This window comes from Crotalus tigris, unplaced genomic scaffold (genome assembly GCF_016545835.1).
Source record: "Crotalus tigris isolate CLP2741 ecotype Arizona unplaced genomic scaffold, ASM1654583v1 scf7180000017764.6130737, whole genome shotgun sequence".
Taxonomy (NCBI): Eukaryota; Metazoa; Chordata; class Lepidosauria; order Squamata; family Viperidae; genus Crotalus; species Crotalus tigris.
In genome coordinates, this window is record NW_024096618.1 from 4,980,791 (window position 1) to 5,006,184 (window position 25,394).

General features: G+C 37.5%; 1 protein-coding gene across 9 annotated transcripts in view; it reads left to right on the forward strand.

Moving 5' to 3' along the window:
• MPPED1 (metallophosphoesterase domain containing 1) overlaps positions 1 to 19,823 on the forward strand; it is a 90,509-nt gene extending 70,686 nt beyond the window's left edge. For 8 of the 9 annotated variants that reach the window (XM_039341342.1, XM_039341336.1, XM_039341343.1 and 5 more), the window contains 3 exons: positions 4,041 to 4,156; positions 12,017 to 12,130; positions 14,759 to 15,764. In XM_039341342.1, coding sequence (XP_039197276.1) covers positions 4,041 to 4,156; positions 12,017 to 12,130; positions 14,759 to 14,877 — 349 coding nt within the window. In that variant the 3' untranslated portion in view covers positions 14,878 to 15,764. Of the gene's footprint in view, positions 1 to 4,040; positions 4,157 to 12,016; positions 12,131 to 14,758; positions 15,765 to 19,577 lie in introns of those variants that run through there. The other variant, XM_039341337.1, reaches the window with a different exon arrangement.
• Positions 19,824 to 25,394: the final 5,571 nt, after the last annotated feature.

A 25,394-nucleotide genomic window follows, 5' to 3' on the forward strand; every position in this document is an offset into this window, starting at 1 on the left:
TTATGATAAAGATTAATGAGTCAATAGAGGTATTTGCAAAGAGAAGCAGAGATGGTCAAACCGATTCTTTTATCCAAAGAAGAGAATATATTTAACTTTGCTTCTAATTTGAAATTGCTTCCAGATTTTGTGCTTGCAGTGAAAAAGAAAAATGAAATCTTGATTTTGTTTTTGTTAATTTTTTTTTGTTATAGAAATGGTTTGTGCACACTGTTGTGTTAAAGCAAAAAGTTGTGATTGTAATGTTGTTATCTTCTACTGTGCTAAAGAGAGTCGGAAGTTGGTGTCTTTTTCTTTTCTTTTCCCTCTTTTTTTCTTTTCCCTCCCCCTTCTAGTTTTATATTACTTTTTTGCAGGGCTTTTTTTCTCATAGAACGCCCAGAACGGAATTCGGGCACCTTTTTTGGATGGAACCTTGTAGGGTAGGCAAGACGGGTTGTATGACATGTGGGAGTTCCAGCACCTTTTTTTTTTTTTTTAGAAAAAAAGCACTGCTTTTTTGAATTTATCTTTGTATTTTATATTTTGACAAATCAATAAAACTATTATTATAAAAAAAGGAAGGAGAGACATGCATATCATGTTTTCCATTTCTCTAAAATTATTTTGGAACTGAAGAGGGAGATATTATTTTCTTCTACTGATAAATTAACTATATTAATTGCACCAGTATTAAGTGCCTGTGTAGAAATGCCCACTGATTTTCTGTCCACAGTAAAAAAATTGTGGATTAAAAGCATGTACATCTGATCTCCATAAGCATCTCATTCTGACAGTAGATGAGGTAAATTTCGACAAGGTGGGGAGAACAACTACAGGGAAATAAACAAATCAAGAGAAAGATCCGTGAAAGAGCATCTTTTAAAAAGAGGAAAGGACAATTTTTAAAGATTTCTACATTCTATTGCCTCAGTAAATTAGTGTGTTAGATGACACTGATTCTCTCTGAAAAATAGTTTGTATTCAGAATAGCTCTTGGTGTGCATATTTTTACATATATTTAAGTTTGTGTGTAATCTTATAGAATTTCAAAGGTACACATTTAAAAATCAGAAAAAGAGCAGACAACATAATTTTCTGAAAATGCTATTAATGCATCAGTACTATGGAAACAGTCATTACGGCTTTGAGGGCAGTTTCTTTGGATTTTGTCAGGCAATGTACAAGGAATAGTTCAGAAGACTTTCAAAGAATTATCTTTTTTTTTTTTTTGATGCAGAAAAGGAGTGGTTTCAGACTACCCCAAAGAGACATCTCTGAAGAATGAGTAGCTGATATTTAACAATCTTCAAGTTGCACTTATTATAAAGCTTATAAAATCATACCAGCCTTTTATTCTTTCCTTATGGGACAGGGCAAAAGCAGCAGGCAGTTAGCTAGATACGACAACCAACGCTTTCAATATTTGATACAGTTTTTATTATTAACATTCTGGCCCTTGATGTAATGAACGCTACCATCAAAATAGCAACTGCAGAACAAAACATTTGAATGTGAAAAATGAGAGCAATAGATCTCACAGCAGATGCCAGGAGAACGTGGCACGTATTAATTTACCAAAACTACTAAAGATACATTTAAAATTTTGTAGTCTAGAGCAGAGGTCCCCAACCTTTTGGGCACCAGGGACCAGTTCCGTGGAGAGACATTTTTCCGCGGACTGGAGGGGGCGTGGTTTCGTATACTGCCTGTATCCTGAGGATGGAGCTTTGCTGGTTTGTGCGGTCCGGTTTCTGACATGCCGTGACCCGATACTGGTCCATGGACCGGGGGTTGGGGACCCCTGATCTAGAGGTTAAAAAGAATCAGCCTAACAGTTTTCCTGGATCTGATATGATTCAACAACTTGGTCCATTCCAACAAGGTTAGGAATGTGTCTATTCCCAGCCTGCAACATGATATATACTTAAATAGCAAATCTTACTTAGCAGTGCATTTCACACCTGGGTGGGGGGAACTGACATGAAAGGCCTACCTGCCCCCCCTCCTCTGTTCCAGACCCCATCTGCCAACCAGAGCAGGTGACATCTTTTTTGTGATATGGTCTTCTGCGGATCCTAACTCATTGAAAATGTAGTCAGAAGTTCTTCCCTGAGATGATTTAGCTTATTAAAGTCCAGTGGAACAATCTATATGCCAGGCAATCTGTGCAGTGCATGAAACATAATATAAATGAAAGTATCTACTTTTAATAGGTCAGTTTAGTAAAGAATACTGGTACAACTGATTAATTGAAAGTAGACGTCTAAAGGGCGGACACCCTTGTATGTAATTTATTGCATATTTTGGTTTTTAATATTTCTTTCTGAAAAGCAGAGGTAAGTATGGGATTCTTTTATATTGTTAGTACTTGTTTCTTTAGGAAGAATTGCTGCTAAATAATCACTACATAATAGACCAGGGGTCTTCAAACCTGGCCCGTTTATGACTTGTGGATGTCAATTCCCAGAATTCCTCAGCCAGGTATGCTGGCTGAGGAATTCTGGGAGTTGACATCCACAAGTCATAAAAGGGCCAAGTTTGAAGACCCCTGTAATAGACCAAGTCATTATAATTAAAAGAATGATAAAATACAGGTGAATTTAAAGCATCTTGCATTTTATCTTTTATGAGTACAGAGATATTGTGAGTCTTGGCTTCTTATTTTTATTTGTATCTGCAAATAAGGCAAATTCTCCTCTTGCTCCTCCTTCATTTTCAATGAAGCCATCTTCTTGGCTTTGTTGTTGGCGAAAAAAAGTCATTATCGGTTTATGTTTCTGGTAATAGCCAATATACCAGCAGGCAGATTGGGCTCTGTATCTCTCCACATTCCCCCTCCACACATTGTTTGTTAGTGTGCTGCTTTCATATTAAATGAGTCATAGATCCACAAATTCTATGCTAATATTCTTCTTTAATACAGCATTATAGGTGGCAAGTATGAGGCCATTAAGTAGGTTTGCATTAATAGAATAGCCACATTTGGAAAGGAAATGTGAATACCGCTATTATGAAAAGAAAGCAAAACTGTATCAGTTAAAATAGCTCCATAAATGAGCTATATATAATTCATTTGGGTAAGGCACACATAGCAGTCTTTGGTCAGGGATTCAAAACATGCCATTGAACTGTCAACTCCTTTTTTATGTGTGTCCATGCTAAAAGGGGCTGGGCTGCTTTGGGTCTCTGGGATTTTGTTGAATTGGATGGTAATTATTATGCAGTTGATAGAGTCCATTACTAGATGAATCCATTCCAAACTTAACACCATGTTATTACAACTTTCTTTTGGTGTTTTCCAAATAACTTTACCCTGTGAAAAACATATTTTCCTAGTTTGTTAAAAAAAAAGCCAAAAGGGAAAAAAAATAAGGGGATGGGCATGTAAACAGCTCTACAAGACCAAAACAAAAAACAAAAAAACCTGTTTTATTAAGTGCCTGCATTGATTCTCCTATGTGTTCCAGATTAGGCCCTTATCATGTACAAATGCTTCATTCAAGGAGACAAGACTTTTCACAGGACTTTTGCACGATGGAACTCACTTTAATAAAAAGGTTATCCAAACACAATAGGAGAATAAATGCAGACATCCCAAACAAGGCATTTTACAGTACTTTAGAGGACATTTACACTGGATCAAACGTGCTAAAATTAGTAAAAGCGTAGTATCCATTGCTTATTAATGAATATTCTTTGAAAGTAAATATGGTAATGTTTTCAGATTACATGGGTGTCCATGCATTATAAATTAGCTCAGAATTGCAGTGGCACATGCATGCTTCTGTAACACTTGAATTGACCCATTAGACCAGTGTTTCCCAAACTTGACAATTTTAAGGCATGTGGACTTCAACTCCCAGAATTCCACAGCCAGCAATGCTGGCTGTGGAATTCTGGGAGTTGAAGTCCACATGCCTTAAAATTGTCAAGTTTGGGAAACACTGCGTTAGACACATTGTCTATGTGGATTCAGGGCCTCCTCTCATACTGGAGCTTAACTGGCTAACTACAGCATGTGTGAAGCATTGAAGACTATCTTCCCCTTTCTTTGGCAGGCAACCTTGGTTTTATGGCTGGGGCTTTAATCTTCCACGAGGTCAAGCGCTCTTAGAGAAATGGAACCTAATTCCAGATGGAATAGATATTCTTATTACACACGGACCGCCTCTTGGTAAGAAAATTCTGGTTCAGTTCAGTTTATATGTCTCTGCTATATTCCTGGGGACAGATAATAATTCTGAGTCTTTGCCTTTTCCATGAAGCTCTTCAGATGTAAACTGGTGTGATTTTGGGGTGCTTTGTGCGGAAATAGTAATCGATCCCTGCTTATTGCCTTAACATTAGTAAAGTCGCTTGATAAAGTTGGCCTCCATTAATCATTCAGAATAAAATAGTTCAAAGTTAGAGCTAAGTTAAATTTGCTTTGCAAATGTTTAAAATGCATCTCATTGCAAGCAAACACCATGTCTCCCAACTCAAAGTTTGTACAAGTCAATAATCATATTTCTCAAGTGATCAGGGTACCATTAGGCAGTACTGAGGACATTCATAGCCAGTGGTGAAACAAAATCAAGATGGCGGCCACAATTTGGGTTTGAAGCTTTGACCCTTTTACATGTAAAAAGGGGGTGGGCTTCAGACCAGCTACCATCTTGACTTTTTTTACACTCTCCACTGCAGATGCCCCTGGAACCTTTTATCTCATAACCAACTCTCATTTCCTGCCTTTCTGTAGTCTTGTTTAAAGTTCTTGCAATGAATGCAGGAAAATCACCAGAATTGGCTCTATTCCATACCTCTTGCACTTTCATTTAAAATGCTGAATAAACTCTCTGCATTCAGATGCTCAATAGATGCTGTAAGGAGAGTCCAGATTTTGGAATCATGATCTGTTCTTCATCCGCTACAATATTGAGTAAGACCATGAATTAAAAAGGGGAACTTCCCAACTTTTTGTCTGTTAGAGCAGCAGTCCCCAACCTTTCTGGCACCAGGGACTGGTTTTGTGGAAGACAATTTTTCCATGGACCAGGGTGGGGGGATGGTTTCATGTGCAATCTAGATCCACGCATGCGCAGATAAAGCTTCGCTCACTCACCCGCTGCTTGTGCAGCCCGGTTCCCAACAGGCTGTGGCCCGATACCGGTCCACGGCCCAAAGGTTGGGGACCCCCATGTTAGAGGCAATTCCTTCTGGCCAGATATTTTTTGCTAATTCATGTAGATGCCAAGAAAGCAAATTTTTCTGTCCCCAAGTAAGAATTCTTTTCAGATTACAGTTTTTGTGAAAGTTTTGTGAGTGGCTCCAAAAATGCTCCTTATACTGAAGCTTAGACTGAAACACTAAATGCATCCTAGACTCCAAGAATAGATTGCTGATCCCTCTTTCATAAGATCCACATGATGGCTGGTCTCTTCTACATAAAGCCCAAAAGATGAATTAGTAGCTGAATTCTGCTTTTTGCATTAAATTATGCTCAGTTTTGGAGCCTTAAGCCAAAGGAGTGAAAAATTTATTTTTAACAACCAAACTTTAAAAAGTTCTTTAGAAATAATACACAGATGGTCCTTGATTTATGACCATTTATTTAATGACAGCTCCAATTAACAACAGTCTTGGAAAGGGTGGATGCAAATTTTGTGATGGTTTTGTTTTACGTGCTGTAAAACACTTCTAACCATCCCCTCCAACAGTCACATGATCACAGTCTGGGTATTTAGCAACTTGTTTTGCATTTACAACTAGTTGCCAAGCACCCTGCAATTATCTGGTCTCCATTTGCAATCTTCTCTGCTTGTTTCCTCAAAAAATCATTAGAAAAGTTGACAGGGAAGATTGCAAGCTGCTGCCACCGGCCAGGAAGATTCCATCTCACCTTTAGTGGCTGGTTGAAAGAGCTCCTTACCAAAGGATTTCAGCTCTGTCAGGTAGGCACAGAGCTGAAATCCTTTACTGGAGAGCTTTTTTAACCAGACCCCAGAGATGAGAAGGAACTGAAATCCAAGCAGGATTTTCAGTTCCTGAGCAGGAAGGCAGCATAATAAGGTTAAGAAGCATTGCTGTAGATGCAGGAGTTTACACTTCTCCCTGTTAAATTTCTTCCTCTTTTTTCAGTCAATTGTTCAAAGATTCTTTCTACTCTTCTCTTCTTCTTCCAAAGCTTTAGCAATTCTAGGGTTTTTGCCTCAATCCCTCAACTATTTCTTCCCAGTCATTTTATAACAACCGTGACCAGCACAGCACCCAGGATACCCTAGTTGAGAGTCTCTGATTTGACGCCATTCATGAGTACAGTATTAGTCAAATATTTCTAATATAAATATTTGCATTAACTCTGATCAGGAGTTAGGAATCAATTAGTTTGCATCAGAATTCATAAAATAACATGCCTCAAACATATTTGGGGCTCATCAATCACAATATAGGAAACATGCATCGTTGAATTGGCTTTGGTCTATTTTTAACCATCCCAAACTTTTGGTTCGGGTTAAAATTCATTGTTAGTAAAAACTTATAGCCATTTCTGGCCAATAGAGATTGATTTCAAAATCTTTAGCTTCCTTAGCTTTAAAGGTAACTGGGTTTTTTTTCCATAACAAGCATATGTTCTTGGTAAAATCTGTTGGATATTTCAAATGGATCCAGTACATCGTGTTTTTAACTCTGCAGGATATAGGAGAGATCACCTGGTATCTTACTTTCCATCTCTAATCTGCTGCTATTTTGTGTACAAAAAAGTTAAAGTTGGGAGTGTCCATGCTCATTGCCCACATGGTTGTTTCCAGGAGCCATTGGAAATTCTTCACCTTTTGATAGATACAGGAATTATGTATATTGTTGGCTGTTGCTAATGTTCCTCTTACCCTGGTTTTATCCTGTTTTGCTAGTTATTTGTTTTGATGTTCACTGATGTTTATTAAATACATATTGAGCTATACTTCGCTATATCGTATAATATGTGGGATAATATGTAGTATAATATTTGTATGCTAGGTACAAACTAAAGTGGAAATTATCCACTATAATTGTCCAACAAAATCTAGCTTGGAACCTGCCTAGTTGATTGTTGGCAACAGTGATTTATACTTTTTTTGGCAGTTGCAGATTACTGTTTACCCAAATGTTAAAAGAAGGGAAAGAAAATAATATCTAAGGCAGTCTTCTTAATGTTCACTAGGTATAATAAATTATTCTTAGTTTGTGTAGTCAGGTGTACATAATAAGTTACAAACATATGGGAAAGCTTCAGAAGGTTGATATTGCATGCAGACAAAAACATGTCCAACATAAATAACGCTTAATTTAATGAAGAAGTTAATTTCATGGATTTTAATTCGCAAGATTTTTGAAGTGGAAATCCTTTTTGCCTTTATAAACCACCTCATTTACAATTAATTATTTCCAGTCATGTGACCACAACTTGAATTTCAGTCTTTCTTTGCTTGAGCAAGGTTTTGCAAAAGTAGAAGTTGACAAATCGCTATGCATCGTGACGTCCGTCAGAGTCCATGTGAATTCTTGTGCAAGTGTGCACCATATGCTATTACTAAGGGTCACTGGTTAACAGTGGTGCAAGAACATAAAACAATGAGAAGAGAAAAACCCAACACCTGGTGCAATCAGGTGGTTGCTAAAGGAATGAAAAGTGAACAGAAAGGCAAATCAGAAGGGTGATTTGTAAAAGAAGATAGAGAAAATTTTTAAAAAATTGGAAGAGGAAAGAAGGAGACAGTTTATTCTCTCAGCTGAACAATTCCAACCACATCATCCTAGCAGCCTGGATTGGAGGGGAAGGGATTGTCACAAGGGCTGTTATTATGAGAGCCCCCTGAAAGCAAGAGGGTGCAACTTCACTCAGAAGAAGCATCCAGCAACTGCAAGGCCCTTAAAGTCTGCAGAGACATTTCCCACTAACAAATTCTGTATAATTCAAAGACCTCCATAGATGGTCTTTCTTTAAATAATTCACAGTTTTGGCATGATGATCATGGGCTAGCATAATGCTTAACAGGGAAGAATAGACTAGACTAGACTAGACTAGACTAGACTAGACTAGACTAGACTAGAATAGAATAGAATAGAATAGAATAGAATAGAATAGAATAGAATAGAATCTGGAAAAGACCTTGGAGGTCATCTAGTCCAGCCCCCTGCTCGAGCAGGAGAACCTATACTATTTCAGACAAGTGACTGTCTGGTCTTTTCTTAAAAACTTCCAGTGATGGAGCGCCCACGATTTCTGAAGGCAAGCTGTTCCTCTGGTTATCACCTGAATAGGTTATCACCTGATTGGGTTCAGTCTTCTAATGAGTGAATTTGTGGATTTGCAGATAAAGTAGAAGTAGATCTATCTGTTGTGAGAATCATATAATTGAGGACATTTTCCTGGTAACAGCAAACTGTTCCTAGCAGAAGAGCTAAACTGTTCCTAGTAGAAGGGCTAAATCATGCACAAGAGCTACATGGCTTCTCTACATAAAAGAAATGACACCAGGTCTCATCCTGAGCTTGGAGACTCCCACAATTGCAGCTTTCCTGGTGGGGTGAAGCAGCTTCTTCTTTCCATCCAGAATCCTTACAAGTCAAGTGCTTCTCATGCGGTTCATTTCCATGAGGGACCTCCGTCCCGTTCCACCACCGCCACCACCACCCCTGTCTTTCCTGTGGCAAACAAACACTCATGGACCACCAGCAAGTTGTACAGAACAGAGATGTTAGTCTCTTGGTGAACCAAATGTGGAAATAGCAATCTGCCATCTGCCAGATAGGGCATCTCAAGGAATTTAACCTTGGACACTATGAAGAATTTAGGAAACTACAAAGTGCATTTGTTGGCCTGACATCAAGGAGAAACAAGGAGCTGCTATAAAAGTAAGAGAAAGAAAGCAACTGAAGGCAAGTTTAGAATTAGACGTAGGAACAGTTTTACTATCTGTGCTGTTTACCAAAGCTGGGTGTGTGGACTTAACCTGGCACATGGTTTCATGAAGGTCTATGATGGCCATTCAGGTTGGATACATTCTGCATGATACACTAAGACCTTCAACCACCCCCCCCCCCAACAAACCCTCAATCTCATAGAAACCCAGAGCTGTATTTCTGTAATGCAGCAGCAGTCTGGCACCAGCGTTAAACGCAAGTTCTTAAAATGAGCAAAATTAAGGTACTTATTAGAGGAATTTATTCGCACTATGGAACAATTTGCTAATTTTCACATAGGGCAAGTGTTCAGCTCTTTTTATACGAATTAAATAGGTATAATTACAGTTCCCAATATTCCATTGAACCTTCCTAAGCTGGAGAATTCAATCTTCACTTTAAACTCAGTAATTTTCACCCCAGCAAACCTACCATATCTAGGAAGAAATGGAAATAGAAGAAATCACAGTTACCCTTTTTTGCCTCCAGCTTCTGGAATAATTCACTTATTTGCCAAGGACTGTTTCCAGGATTCTCCTGGGGTGGGGGTGGGGTGTAGCATGTGAAAACATTCAAGATAATGGCCACTACTACATGACTGAAGCCCCACTCCTTTTTTGTATAGTAGTGGCCAAAATTGTGGAAACCTTTTGGGAAAAGTGTACAGTAGAAATGCTACTTTTGGTTAAGTTTCCACCAATTTTTCTTCTAATTTCTTTATAACTGTAGCCTTGTTCACTTTATAATACTATTTTACATCGCTTTCTGAGCAACCAGTCAACTCTTTGCACCATTACTTTAATTTTATTATGTTTTACAAGCTCACTAAATCAAAGAAAAAAAACCCAATCAACTTGATAGCAATCATATAAGATAGATAAGATAAGATAAGATAAGATAAGATAAGATAAGATAAGATGACCTTTATTGTCATTTTTATACTGTGGGCACGATGGCACACATCAAAAATGAAATTTAGTTGCCCGCTCTCAAAGTGAAACACATACATGACACACAGCTAAACATACTATGAACAACATATGTATAGACCCACATACCTACATATACGTAGCAAATAAATATTAAATATTGTCCATCTTGAATATATAACGGAAGGAGGAAACTTGAGAGTTCGTAAGGTTAATGCTGTATGGAATGAAACTATGGCTGAATCTGGATGTTCTGACAAATGTCCTCCTCTCAGCTTCAGTACATGACTTCAATAACTGAATCCTACTGTGATCTGATTGGCTCATTGCCAGAACAAGATGACACCTGATTGTCTCTCTAAACACTCATGCTCATTGGCTACAATCAGATGAAGGAAAGCTACCTGATATCAACCTAAGCAAGTTGTGCTTCCTTTTTCTGGCTATTTGGCTATAACTTTTTATAGAATACAGTACAGATAATTGAACAAACTTTGTTGCATTACATTCTTGATTAAATTATCTTTCCACTGATATATGATTTTATGGTACTATTCCAAAAGAAGTGGTGTTTTTAGCCATCAAACCTCAAAAAATACACTTTTCCCAAAAGGTTTCCACAAGTTTGGCCACTACTGTATATACAAAGGGGCCAGGAACGGATTGCATTGTTATGGCTGGCACCTTGACTTTTTGACCCTGTACCCCGCAGGTCCTTGTGCCCTGTTCATATCCCACCTGGAAGTGTGCAGAAGCTGGATTCTGCTGTTTGTGGGAAACTTCATTGTTCCCTCTGAATGCATCATCTTGGTTTCTTCAGCCATTATCCCCAATCAGAGCTCTGCGTGAAAGGAGCCACTAAAGCCACTGAGTTCAACCTCTTGTTCTGTGCAGAAATCCACGTTCAACCAACCGAGGACTTGCAGCCTCTGCTTGAACGTGGTTTAATGAACGGGAGCTCACCAGCTCCCACAGCTTTGGTTCACATCTAAACTCTTCCTACTGTGAAGAACCATAACACTGAACTAGAATCTGCCTTCTTTGGGCTGAAGATCACTGATCTGCATCTATCTTTTTCAGGCAACACAGATAGCTGGAATTTTAAAAATAATGTATCACATTCTCGTCAGTCCCCTTTTCTCAAGGTTAATGTCCTTAGTTCTTTGTGACCTCTCATCTCAATAGTATCATTGTGATACCTTCATTTCCCATTGCTAATTCAGTTTCTCTGAATGCTCTGAACTGGGTCCCCTCCTCAAGGTGAATTCTGAGAAATGTTTATGGGATCCTCTCAGGCGCAAAATAAATATGAGTCACAAACTTTGTCTTATGAATTGAAATTATTATTTAGAATTGAGTAAGAGACAGTAGTTTGTTTTTAATCCTCTCAAACGAAGTTACGCATCCATTTAGTACAAGGAAAGGGTATGACCGGGAGAAGAACTAAGCTGTCTCTGAGGTACATTGATCTCAGTCTGAATGGGGCCACAAAAATGAAGACCTTGAATAGGATTCCCAGTATTTTCCAAATATTGCCACCAAATGATAAATTTTTAATATGCCAGAGAGCAAATATTAAAGCCAGGAGGAATAATTACAGTACGTTAACTGTTCTTAACAGAAGTCAACTGCACCCTTCATACCTAGATTTTATCCTTTTCTTACAAGTTACTGTCATTGGCTGACAACTCCCATGTTGAAAAACTGTTAAATGAAATCTTTCTCTGCTAAAATCTGCATTTAAAACATTGCAGTTATTTTAGCTCCATTACAAATAGCAAAACTGTGCATTTGGCCTTCGAGCTTATTTTATATTTTCACTTGGGTTATACCCCAACAATAAATTACATCAGATAAAATAAAGATAAAAGAATGTTAAAATTATCTGATAGATTTATTGAAACTTTCTTTTGCATTTCTTGACCAAAAATGTGTATTTGCATGTATTAGAACCATCTCTATCTTACAGACCTATGAATACAGCTTTTAGTGGGTAGATTGATTATAATACCTTCTGCTTGTATACATCATCATCATCATCATTATTATTATTCAATTTTATTTCTGAATATGAACAAAAATTAATTTCTAGACATTCTAGATATAGGATGAAGTAGAGTCTTAAATTTGAGATACAAAGTTTTTCAGCATTTTATAAATTGTATTTGTTTCTTATTTTGAAGGTTTTCTAGATTGGGTTCCTAAGAAAATGCAAAGGGTGGGCTGTGTGGAGCTGCTGAATACAATCCAGAGACGAATACAACCACGACTTCATGTTTTTGGACATATTCATGAAGGTGAGGCATTGTGTGTGTGTTTGTGTGTGTGTGTGTGTGTGTGTGTATGTATTTTCATGGGTAAAAAGTAAAATGGATAATACGCTTTGAGATATTAAGTGTAGTAGGTAAGAGGTATGTTGATTAATTACAGAACAGCTTCCCTTCAGACGTTGTGGGTGCTTAATCGCTCGAGGTTTTTAAGATGAGACAGGACAGCCACTTGTCTGAAACGATATAGGGACTCCTGCTTGAGCAGGGGGCTGGACTAGAAGACCTCCAAAGTCCCTTCCAGCTCTGTTCTATTCTGATTCTGACCTCTGCTTTTGGCTACAGAAACTTCTGTCACACTGAATAAGTTTAAAAATCAGACTTTGTACAGCAAGGAGCAAGAGTGAGTAATTGTGTCCATAGAGGGGGACAAAAGAGTCTATAAGGCAAGTGTATAATCCTGGTCACTATGTTGACTTTTTTCCCCCCACACATATAGTCCACCCAATACTTGCCCTTGAAGGAACCTACTTTTTACCAACTAGTAATGCTGCTAAATTTACAGGTGGTCCTCGACTTACAACAGTTCATTTAGTGACCATTCAAATTACAGTGGTACTGAAAAAAGTGACTTATGACCGTTTTTCACACTTACAACCATTGCAGCATCCCCATGGTCATGTGATCAAAATTCAGATGCTTGGCAACTGGTTCATATTTATGACCGTTGCTGTGTCCCAGGGTCATGTGATCCCCTTTTGCGACCTTCTGACAAGCAAAGTCAATGGGGAAGCCAGATTCACTTGACACCCGGGTTGCTAACTTATCAACTGCAGTGATTCACTTAACAACTAAGGGAAGAAAGAAATGGGGCAAAATTCAAAAATGTCTCACTTAACAACAGAAATGTTGGGCTCAATTGTGGTTGTAAGTTGAGGACCACCTGCATAGTGCTTGCTCAGGCACTATGCTGGAATTCATTCCACTAAGTTGAAATGCTATTTCAGACCAGCATCTTTTAAGCAATAAACACAGTAAAAGGAACAGGTATATATTTATAGCAGATGACAGTAATTTACATAAAATAGCAAACTAGATTTTTACCTTGGATTTCTCAAGTTATTCGAAATAGTGATGTAAAAAAAGTAAGTACTAGAAGGTTCCATTATGACATGGCTGCTGCTGCTGCTGCTCTCTGTTACTAACCAAAGAGGCAGTGTTCATTTCTTGAATTTCTGAGAGAAACAATTACTCTTATGACCAGTCTATTTTCTTGAAAACCTTATTTCTTTGTGAAAACATCTGGCTTAAAATTGTTCCTAATGTGACAGAATCCTATTATTTTCAGTAAAAAAAAAGTTGTTACTCGTTATCTTCTCTGCACCCTACTTCATTTATCAACATACATTTATTAAATCTACATTATTATCTCTGTATCTCAGAATTTTTCATATAAGAATGAAAAAAGTGCTAGAAAGATTTTCTACGATGGGTTTTTGCTAGAATTTGATATATGTTTCCAGGATAATTGGGGAATAATAATATTCTGAAACTTTGGATCTTCCGGAACCATGATGAACATCAACTGTCTTATGGCACTTTTTTTTAATCTGTATGAGTTTGCTTCGCTATAAAATAAATTTCCTTCATCCTTTATTTTTGATTTTCTCTGCCTATGGAAATGTCTCCATAATTTACCTAAACTGCACTCTGTCAAACTCTGTGGCATATGGAATCTGCTACATTAACAGGTTGTTTCCAAACATCAGTATATGAAGAGTAGCAACAAAGCCAACTTATGAAGGAGACATAGGTCATTGTGACATTCAGTTATATTGAAGTAACAGATGTTCAACCTTTGAATACTGTTTAAAAGTTCCTAATGTCAAAAAGATCTTTATAGGGACAAAAGGCAGGAAAGAGGAGCAAGAAAACCATAATTACTTGATGGTTGGCATCAGTGGTGGGATTCAAATATGTGAACAACCGGTTCTCTGTGTGGATGCCGTTCCGGAAGTCCATTCTGGGCCTGGGCAACAAAAAATTAGCTACCGGTTCTGCCGAAGTGGTGCGAACCGGCTGAATCCCATCACTGGTTGGCATGCTCTTTCCTTTCTTTTGTGGCTTGTTAACTCATTCTGGATGTACATTCAATTTGGCTTCAGAATATCAGTTTATAATCTCAAAGGAATTTGAGTTCTATGGAGACGTCCAGATCCAACATGCAAAGGCCCTTCCATGAATGGACACTTAATATCCATATCATCTGACTGATGATTTCATAAAAAGACCCCCATTTTCTTCCTGAAGGACCAAGTAGAATCTTGCATTCAATTTCAGGGGCCTAATCTAAATCCAGTTTTAATGTTAAAAGTTTGAGAGAGAGAGCATTTATAGCAGAGAGACCCTAAATTCTACAGGGAATTATTTAAGTTGTAGGGATTTGAAACTATTCTTCAAAAAAGAGGGCATCACAGTGCTGTTTGCTTGGATTCGTGCGAAACTAGTGAGAATGAAGATATTCAAGTTTAGTGCTGTGATTTATTGATGTTCAATGGGATGAATAGGGATTTCTATATGGCCACCATTTTGGTGTATGATAGCAGAAATAATGTATTGAGGAAAAGCTTATTTATAACAATGTTTTTAATTTTTTAGGTTACGGTGTTATGGCTGATGGAACAACTACCTATGTGAATGCTTCTGTATGTACCATGAATTACCAGCCATTGAATCCACCTATAGTAATTGATTTACCTACTCCAAGAAACACATAATTGTGGCAGAATGAAAATACGTAATTTATGCCAATGTAAGAGCCAAGTAAACATGAAATTGTGGCATTATTTTTATTGTTCTTTACAGACAACGTGGAAAGATAGATGGACAAAGGCATTTGGTATCACAACTTTTTGAAAATGTATTCTTGGATTTAGCATTTCATTGTTTTTTTAAAAAATGTTAATATGAAAAAGGAGACAACTTCTGCATTATAGACATGGGTTCATTTTGTATATTCCATATGCTGTATTGAATTTACGAAAGGACACGTCTCTTCAGCAACATGATGCGTTACAAATGCTTGCAGCTTTATATGTGTGTTCAGTAACAGCCTTCTTCATTTATATCTGTACAGAGGAATAATCACACTGAGAATCAAAATTTGTAATTGTGTGAAGTACACTTTCTTTAAACAGTATCTCCATGTAATCATCAAAACAATAATAATCTTATTCTACATTATTTGGAAATCTATACACATCTTTCAATTTTACAGTGTGGAAGAAAACTCTTGTTTGCAACTGGGAGTGAATATGAAAAGAAAAATGTTATAATATGAATTACTGAATTGCTGTGCACAGCAGAAACGTTTAAAAATGAAATGGTTTAAAATGAAAACTCAGGAATTAGTTTTTCCTCCCGTTAAGTAAGATATTCTGCTACTTTTAAATCTTATCTACTAACTTTTAGATTGCATAGCCTTAGGGCTGATAGCAGTGGCCTCAGTTGGGTATTTCTTGAGAAATGATGCTGGTAGAACCTACAGTTACCGAAAGCCTATTAAACAGATTATCCAGGCTCTGTTATGGCTTTTTGCTGTTATTTTTAACTATAATTTTGTCATAGCAGTGGTCCTGGAGAAGATCTATCTGTATGATCACCAAGTCTGAAAGCCAGTTTGATCTAGTGCAGGGGTTTCAAACTCGTGACGTCACATGACATGTCACGACGTATCGTGACCTTTTTTCCATTGCCAGCAATGGGGTGAGCGCGGTTTCGGCATGACGTATCCAGCCTGTGGGCCAGCAGTTTGACACCCTGGTCTAGTGGTTAAGGCACCAGGCCAGAAACTAGAAGACTATGAGTTTTAGTCCCATCTTAGACATGAAAACTGGCTGGATGACTTTGAGCCAGTCATTCTCTCTCAGTCCAGCTTGCCTCACAAGGTTGTTATTGTGGGGAAAATAGGAGGAGGAAAGAGTAGTAAATATGTTCACTACCTGGAGTCATTTATAAAAAATAATAAAGGCAAGATTAAAAAAAAATCAGCACTGAATAGATAGCACATAATTGACAATCATAGCAATACTGACACTGAGCACTAAAAATCACTTCAAAGTGATCACTGGTGTAGGCGAAATTCAGCGCAGTTGCTGGTTCTGTCAAGTCAGAAGATATAGAGGTTTCCAGATATGAAAAGCAGCATTTCCATATTGAAGATGGATTCACAGGTCAAGACCAGGAAAAGTGATAAACGCTATGTCACAACTGAACAGAAAAGGGGTTATTTTGATGTAGTCAGGCCCAGTCTGGCTTCATCATTCACAGCTTCAGCTTAACTGGATCTGTGACATTGTTCAGAAACTGACCCATATTTTCAGCCATGGAGAAGATTTCTCACCTTATGGTAGCCCTCTATTTTTAAAAAATTTGTTTTTGTGGATTAGCTTCCCCTACTCCTAATTTAGGTATGTGGGTATGTGAGATGAACAAACGACTACTGCAAACTAAGGTTTGCATGCCAGCAGATGACAAGTCAAAATGGTAAAAAAAAAAAAAAGATGAATTTCTTGTACGGTCCCCAAGCACAAAATGTTTCCTCCTGTTGTCACATATTATTGTATACAATCAGGTAGAGGAATTTTATACTATGAATCCGTGTGGCTTTTTTAAAACATAGATTTTATAGTGAAAAATCATGATTTTGTAGTTAAAATCATGAGAAAAACGAACTGCATTTCTCAAACTAATGCTTACATGCACATTGCTAACACTTCAAAATGTAGTAAACATTTTGAAAAAAACAGCTCCCCTTGTCCCTTTTTCCTTCTATGTCAATCAAGAGAGATTCACTGAATATTTCCCCCTGAGATGATACTTCTTTCAAAATGCTAGGTATTTTTATGTGAGAATGTTACAAAAGGAGTTATAATCTTTAAAAGGAAATACTGTATTAATATTCTTAAATGGTTCCACAGTTTTTAGATAACTGGATTGTTGTTCCAAAGTTGGGTGATATTAAGATGGAAAGTAGCCAAAAATGCAAACCTTCAAATTCTCTTAAACTCTCTCTCATCCATGCAGAATATAGAATAATAGAGCTGGAAGGGACCTTGGACATCTTCTAGTCCAACCCCGGCTCACATAGAAGACCCTATACCAGGAGTAGGCAACCTTGGCTCTTTTATGACTCATGGACTTCGACTCCCAGAATTCCTCAGCCAGCATGGCTCAGCTTGGAAACCTCTTCCTTTTCCCTCAGCATGGCTGGCTCAGGAATTCTGGGAGTTGAAGTCCACAAATCATAAAAGAGCCAAGGTTGCCTACCCCTGCCCGATACCATTTCAGACAAGTGGCTGTCCAGTCTCTTCTTAAAAGCCCCCAGTGATGAAGCACCCCACAACTTCTAAAAGCCAGCCATTCCACTGATTAATTGTTCTCATTGTCAGGAAGTTTGTCCTTAGTAATAGGTTGCTTCTCTCCTTAATTTGTTTCCATCCATTGTTTCTTGCCTTGCCTTCTGGTGCTTTGGAAAATAGGTTGAACCTCTCTTCTTTGTGGCAGCCCCTCAAATATTGGAACACTGTTATCATGTCACCCCTAATTCTTTTCTCTAAACCAGCCATACCCAATTCCTCCAACAGTTCTTCATATGCTTTAGTCTCCAGGCCCTTGATCATCTTAGTTGCTCTTCTCTGCACTCTTTTCCTTACTGAAATCCAAGTACACTATGTCCACAGCATTTCGCTAATCCACTGATTTAGTCACTTTGTCAAAGAATGAAATAAAATTGGTTTGGCATAATCTCTTTTTGACAAACCCATGTTGGCTTCTAGTTATAAATTTACTTGCTTCTAGGTGTTCGCAAATCTGTTTTTTGATTATCTTTTGCAGGATCCTCCCAGGTATTTTTTTTATTAAAAAGTTTTATACAAATTTTCCATTTTATTACAATACAATATCCCTCCCTCTCCCCCCCCCAACCCTAACCCCCCCCTCACTTCCCAGAGTTGATTATAGGGTTACAAATAAGCAAACAAATTCTAACTAAGCTTATCCAACTATACCAATAAAAATCCATAAAATACTTTAACTCAAATACAAGAAAATTTTAAAGAAAAAAATAACAATATAAACAATTCCCACTTTAAACTATAAGTTATTCAAAAACTAAATGATACTTTCTAATCCCATATTTATTCTGTACATAATTTATCCATCTTCTCCACACCGAGATGTATCTTGTGAATGATCCTTCAAATAAGCAGAAATTTTGGCCATTTCTGCTAAATCAGAAACTTTAAGCGACCATTCTTCTATAGTGGACAAAGAATCTTTCCTCCAATATTGCCCAACCAGTAACCTTGCAGCTGTAATAAGATTCAACATTAAAATAGTTTCTTTAGCATCACAATCTACAATAATACCTAACAAAAATAATTGTGGTGAAAACTTTCTCTTGAAAATCTTTTGAATGTTCCACCAAATCTTAATCCAAAAAGCTTTTTTTTATGTTTCTACACGTTCAGGTATTGATGGCAGGCTGATTGGTCTGTAGTTTCCTGGATCTGTTTTTTTCCCTTTTGTTTGAAGATGGGAACCACATCAGCTCTTTTCCAATCCTCAGGTAGCCCCAGGTGTTCCAGGATCTTTGAAAGATATGATTCAATGGTTCTGAGAACACATCTGCCAGCTCCTTCAGATCTCTGGGATGTACTCCATCAGATCCTGGTGATTTGAACTCATCTAGATCAGAAAGGTGTTCTCTTACCATTTTCTTGTCTATTTTAATTTTTATTTCTAGTCTGTCTTTTATGGTTAAATTTTTGGTAGGCTGGGCTATATTTTCCTTTTGCATGAAGACTGATGCAAAGAATGACTTAAGCAGCTCTACTTTCTCTCTACTACCCATTACTTCCTTGCCATCTTTTCCCGTTAGTGGACCAACTGTTTCCCTAAATTCTTTCTCCTTTTTTATATATTAAAGTCCTTGATTTACTTTAAGTTGCCTTAATCATTTTACCTTAATTTAAATTAAAGTCCTTAATTTACCATCCTTGAGTTGGAGGGAAATTGGGTTATTTTAAAAAGAGCTGCTCTCTTAAGCTTAATTTTCACTAGACCTTAGGAAGGTGGTGTTGGTGCCTTCACAGAAAGTGACACAGCACCACACTTGGTTCTGGTCATTAGCAGTGGGAGAAAGAGAGGGGAATGGAAAAATTTGCTGTGTGTGGTTATATTTCCAGATTTTTAAGGGGAATGTAAGCCTCATGGAAGAAAAAGAATATAGGATGGCTGGATGAGGTGCTGTTCTCAGCAACTGAACCTTGAATAAACATGGAGAAACAACTGTTGCAAGTTTCTGATCTCCAAAGAGGATTCCCACAGTGCTTATATGGAAGGCCTTCTGCTTGTTTATGGATAACATGAGTTCCTTGCCGCACCAATTTGATCTAGCTTTACTTTGCCTCAGCAGGGCCTAGCTATGAGATGCTGCAAGAAAAAGTCCTCAATGAATGTGAACTGGGGTGTCTTCAAGCTGGGAAAGGATACTGTGTGGATAAGCCCTAAGCATACCAGAAACTGAAGAAGAATTTTGGAGAACACATGTTTTAGTTTTTGCCAATATATTTCCCAACTATGGATTTTGAATTTTTTCCCTCATAAATTGGCGGAGCCAGTTTAGTCTTACATATACTTTGGAACGTTGTTGTAATTTTCTCTCAAGCATGTTAGAACAATAAACAATAAACAAATCTTTTAAAGTTAGCAGTTACGTGGTGGTGTATTTGGGGCATTCCAAATTAGTGGATTTGACTTTATTTGCTGTTTCATGGGAATGAACTACAGAAAGAACACTGGGTGTTACAGGGATAATCTTGCATGAGAACTATGCTTGTGAAAACCGGCCAGATTGTATTTGCAGACCCAGTTTAGATGCGAGTTGGCATCTGTATACTCAGGAGAATGGCAGCCTGCATTTGGAGATCACTAGAGTGACGCCTACCTAGGCCACAAGCTTTTGCCTTAGACTTAGAAGCTCTCGTGATGAGAGCGGAACCCTCTTCAGTCTTCAGGATGTGACATTACTACTAAAAGAAACACTTTTGCTCAGTTGGAGGTACGCAGATTGTGATCATATGGGGCACAAAACAATCACAAATAGCCAGCTGGGTGCATTGTGTGAACCTAACTTTTTTAGTGAGGCTGAGTTAGGGTTCATTGTAATGTGTAAATGTGGCCAACGGGTTAGTTCAATAAATTGAATTAAACTGTGATTAAGTCCACCATGTGAACACAACCATAGTATTGTACTGGCAATAAAACTCTGTAGCAAGGGAAAGCCGGGCCTTAGAACAGGCAGCTGCATGTCTGGGTTCCTGCCAGAGGAAGAAGGACTGAGCTCCAGCAATGGCTTCCTCCCTCCCTCCCCCCCTCCCCTCCTTCCTTCCTTCCTTCCTTCCTTCCTTCCTTCCTTCCTTCCTTCCTTCCTTCCTTCCTTCCTTCCTTCCTTCCTTCCTTCCCTGAAAGATACAGTCACAGATATGACAATTTGGCAATCATGTTATATGGTGGAATTATACCTGCTCAAAGGATTTTAAATTATGAAATTGTTAAGATTCTGGTATTTCAGTGAATGGACGTCTAGAGCTTCCCTTAAAAAACTTAACTGCACACAATGGTTCTTGTGAATTTAATACAAAGTGTAAAAACTTTAATACTTGTCTATCTCTAATTTATAGGAAACTATACTTTATTCAAAATAATTGCCTTTAAAATGGCCACGTATAAATGATTAGGAAATTTAAATGATATTATTTTGGGCAAGATTGTTCTCCAAGCAGCACTTATGTCTAAAAGAAATATTTCCATTTAATTTCAAGTATGTAGTTTAGGCCACTATTGCAACTGAATTAAAAAAAAATCAGGCCAATAGTTCATATTTCCAAACCAATGAATTATAACTCCATTTCTTCTCATTAAAGATACATGGCACATTTTCTCATGCTTTGGATAAATAATAAATACACAATTTTAATACCCTTTGTTGCTTTTCTCTCTTGATATATAAAAGTACTTTTGCATATCACCAGGGTGTATAAAGATATATGAGGCAAAAGCATTCCAAACTTAACATACCACATCTGATTTTCAATAAGACCCTAGTGTCTGTAAGAAAGGATTTTACCTTTTACAAATGTAAATTAAAATAGAGATGACATTTGCAGAAATGAAATTATTAATGCAGATGAAACTCATCACAGGTAATGAATGTGGAAGACCACGAGCTCATCAGAACCACATTCTCTTTTCTCCTGTGCACAGGCAGCCATCTTTCTCCTAAGATTGCAGTTGTGCTGGTCCTTTCCAGGGTGACAGTTGTGGAAGAATATAAGCATTATATTCTTTTTCTGAATAGTTTGGCTTTCACCATCTATTAGGACTAAAAAATTATTTGGACAAGTTGTCTGGACCTCATACAAATACCCTTGACTGTTCATTTAAGTGTCCCAAGCTTTTTTTCCAATCTTCTATGTAAGCACGAAGCAAAGAAGCCATCTCTGTGTTACTGAAGATAATGTACCACTTAAAGTTGTGGCGCCTTTATTCCAGCGTTGTATGGAAGCCTGAGAAAAGGGCTTGTTTCAGTGAAGAGCAGAGTGTGCTGTGATCACAAAGGGTTTGAAGTATTTGTTCCACATCAGTTTTGATCTCAGGCATACAGAAGCTATGTTTCATGACTTCTTTTAACATGTTGATTAGGGCCAACCCAACCGTTTACCATCAAAGTGCCACCACTACCAGCTTATTATTCCACTTTCCATAAAGATATGAAACAAAATGTATTTTCATTATATGGCATTATTTCTATTCATGTAGAAATAATTGCTTTGGACTTCTGGGTTTGGGCACAGGAAAATGGGGCTCCGTTTTCCATGTCCGATTTCGCTCTGCTGGGGACCCTAAAAAGGGTCTAAAGTCACCCCGGAGAGGCGACGAATAAGGAAGGGACCCTCATTGATCACAGAGGGGCTGCAGCCCTTCCTTTTGATCCGAGGAAACCTTCAAACCAGCGGAAAAAAGACTGGCCGCATTTCTGTGGCCAGCCAGAAGCCACCGACAACCCAAGATAAGCACTAACTAGCAACTTCTGAAAAACACAGGTGGAACTGGGTGAGAACAATCTCCTCTTTATAACTTTAAAATCTTTTCCTGGAAAAAAGAACACCCAAAGAAAAAAAAATCCCCAAAATGATAAAGAGGCGGGTAATTTCCACCCTGTTCCCTCAGGACAAGAGGAGTGGTAAATAACTTTCTTCCGGGGGAAATTAGAAAAAAATTCAAGATTAATTTGGATTTAATATAGACATAGCTTTGACAAATTTGGGGACTACAAGTATTTTTAAGACTTTATATTCGAAAAGATATTTGGAAAGTTGGTGAAATAGGTTTGAATTTTAAAACTGGAAGTTGGATGTTAACGACATCTAGTGGTGCACCTTGGCATTACAATTTATTATGCTTAAAGAAAATTTGGCATGAAGCCTGGATATAAGGCTCTTTGTTGTTCCTGGAAACTTTCACATTTGCAGACTGCAGCCAGGAAAAGGGGAAAAAAATGCTTGGGCTGTTTTATCTGTATGAAGGAGACAATAAACCATTCTAAATTGGCCGGCCTGGATAACAAATATTGATTGACTTTTAGTTTCACGAATTTTCAAGAAATATTAAGAAACAGTAGGAAAGTTACTTCTGGACTATTTTTCCTTGGAAAAAACATGGATAATCAACAAGAAAATGTAAATGGACTCCAGAAAAAAATTCTTTCCACGTTGAAATCAATTCAAGAAACAATTGTTTTAAATTATGAGGAGACTAAAAATAATTTAAACATCCAGTTTTGGTCACCACGGTGTTAAAAAGATGTTGAGACTCTAGAAAGAGTACAGAGAAGAGCAACAAAGATGATTAGGGGACTGGAGGCTAAAACATATAAGGAAAGGCTGCTGGAATTGGGTATGTCTAGTTTAACGAAGAGAAGGACAAGGGGGGACATGATAGCAGTATTCCAATATCTCAGGGCTGCCATAAAGAAGAGGGAGTCAAGCTATTTTCCAAAGCACCTGAAGGCAGGACAAGAAGCAACGAGTGGAAACTAATCAAGGAAAGAAGCAACCTAGAACTAAGGAGAAACTTCCTGACAGTGAGAACAATTAATCAGTGGAACAGCCTGCCTCCAGAAGCAGTAAATGCTCCAACACTGGAAGTTTTTAAGAAGAGACTGGACAGCCATTTGTCCGAAATGGTGTAGGGTTTCCTGCCTGAGCAGGGGGTTGGACTAGATGACCTCCAAGGTCCCTTCCAACTTTACTACTATTACTATTACAAGCAAAAAAACATTCAGAAAATAACCATAAAGAACGAAAGAGAAACTGAAAAACCAGAGGGAAAAATAGAGGAAACTGACATAAGATAGAGGATTTGAAAGAAGAAACCAACAGACAGGCACAGATAAATAAAAATTTGGAAGATCCAGATATAACACCAGAAATGGGAAAGACATTTTACTTTTCAAGACTTCAGATCGTATTTGAGGACAAGGAAGAAGAATTGATAGAATGGATGACAGAGCTGTTAGGAAAAATGCTGAAAACTGGGGAACAAGAAACTAAAAGAGAAACAAGGAGAAAGAAAATGTTTAACAAATACAAATGGATTAAGCATTTTTACAAAAAACACTTTAATTAAATTGTCTTTTTTATTCCAAATAATATATACAGAAACAGAGGAAGAAATATTTGGTGACTTAAATGTACTGACTTGCAAAGTTATTTGGCAAAGGAAGAAAGCTAGAGTAAGACTGAATTAAATAGAGGTCCTGACTAATTAGATGAGATATTATACCATCTAATGGTTGTTTGAATATGATTAAAAGAATAGATAATTGTTAGAAATAAAAGGACCATTATAAAATAGAAGGATGTGATTTGTAACTAGAATAACATAATTTTCTATAGGATGGGAAATATGAAAGTACTAAGTGGGTCAATATAAGAGAAGCTTTTAATTATCCAAATGTAATTAGTTATGAGAAAAATGATAATTAATAAAGTTATTTTGAATATTGATGGGAAATTAAAATTGAAAAAAGAGAAAAAAACAGGACATGGATTGACTAAGGGAACTCTGATTGCAAATACATTTGAGATATGTTTTGACTAGAGAAGATATTATAAACTGATATTATTGACATCATGTATAACATTAGAAACATGATGAAGATATTCATATTTAATTCTATAGGTATTAAAAGCAGTAAGAATTATACTTGCATAGTGGGGGAAAATGATTATTATTTGAAGAAGAGAGGATCAGGGAAATACTGGATGGTGTAGTATTGGATATTTTGTGTGAAAGTTAACATATACCACTGAATAATAAAGGAACCCAGACACCAGTTGTTTATTAAATACTTACGATTGTAAAACTTCAAATTAATAAAATATTTACACAAAAAAGAAATCATTGCTTTGATTCCCAAACATTTCAAAACAGATAAATGCACACTCTCCTTGTTAAAATTTCTGCTTCCCACACTAGTTCAATTGCAGTAACATCCACATATCTGTGACAATGCTCATTGCAAAGGATTGGATATTGCCAATTTCCCCATTGTACTGATGTCACAGCCAGGGACAGAGGAAAGAAATGTTTTTTTTTTTTTAAAGCAGTGGTTCTCAACCTTTTTAATGTCGCGACCCCCAACCGGTCATAAGTCGAGGACTACTCAACCGGTTGTAAGTCGAGGACTACTCAACTGGTGCAGCACCATTTGCAGAATGGGACTTTTGGCGGGCTCAGCAGGGCAGAGACAGCCTGGACAATTCCTATTGGCTTTTGAAAGCCAATAGAATTAGACTCTATTCAAGAGAGTCTATTCTATTGGATTTCAAAAACCAATAGAATAAAAGGGAGTAGCACAGCTAAGGAAAAGGGGGAAAAATGGCGGACTGCGTTGTTTGGCGACCCCCGTGAAATGGTCGTTCGACCCCAAATGGGGTCCTGACCCACAGGTTGAGAACCACTGTTTTAAAGGCACACTCAGCTGACATGGGAACAAAAATAAAATCACAAAAAACACGATCCTTCATCCTCTTTGTCTGTTGATTCAGCAGCATACTTTGCTATGGCTAGAGAAGAATTGGTCAGACTAACAAAAAGATCAACCCCCAGGAAGCATTTTTTTGGGGGGGGGGAGGAAAAACAAGGAAGGCACCACCTTGTCCTAACT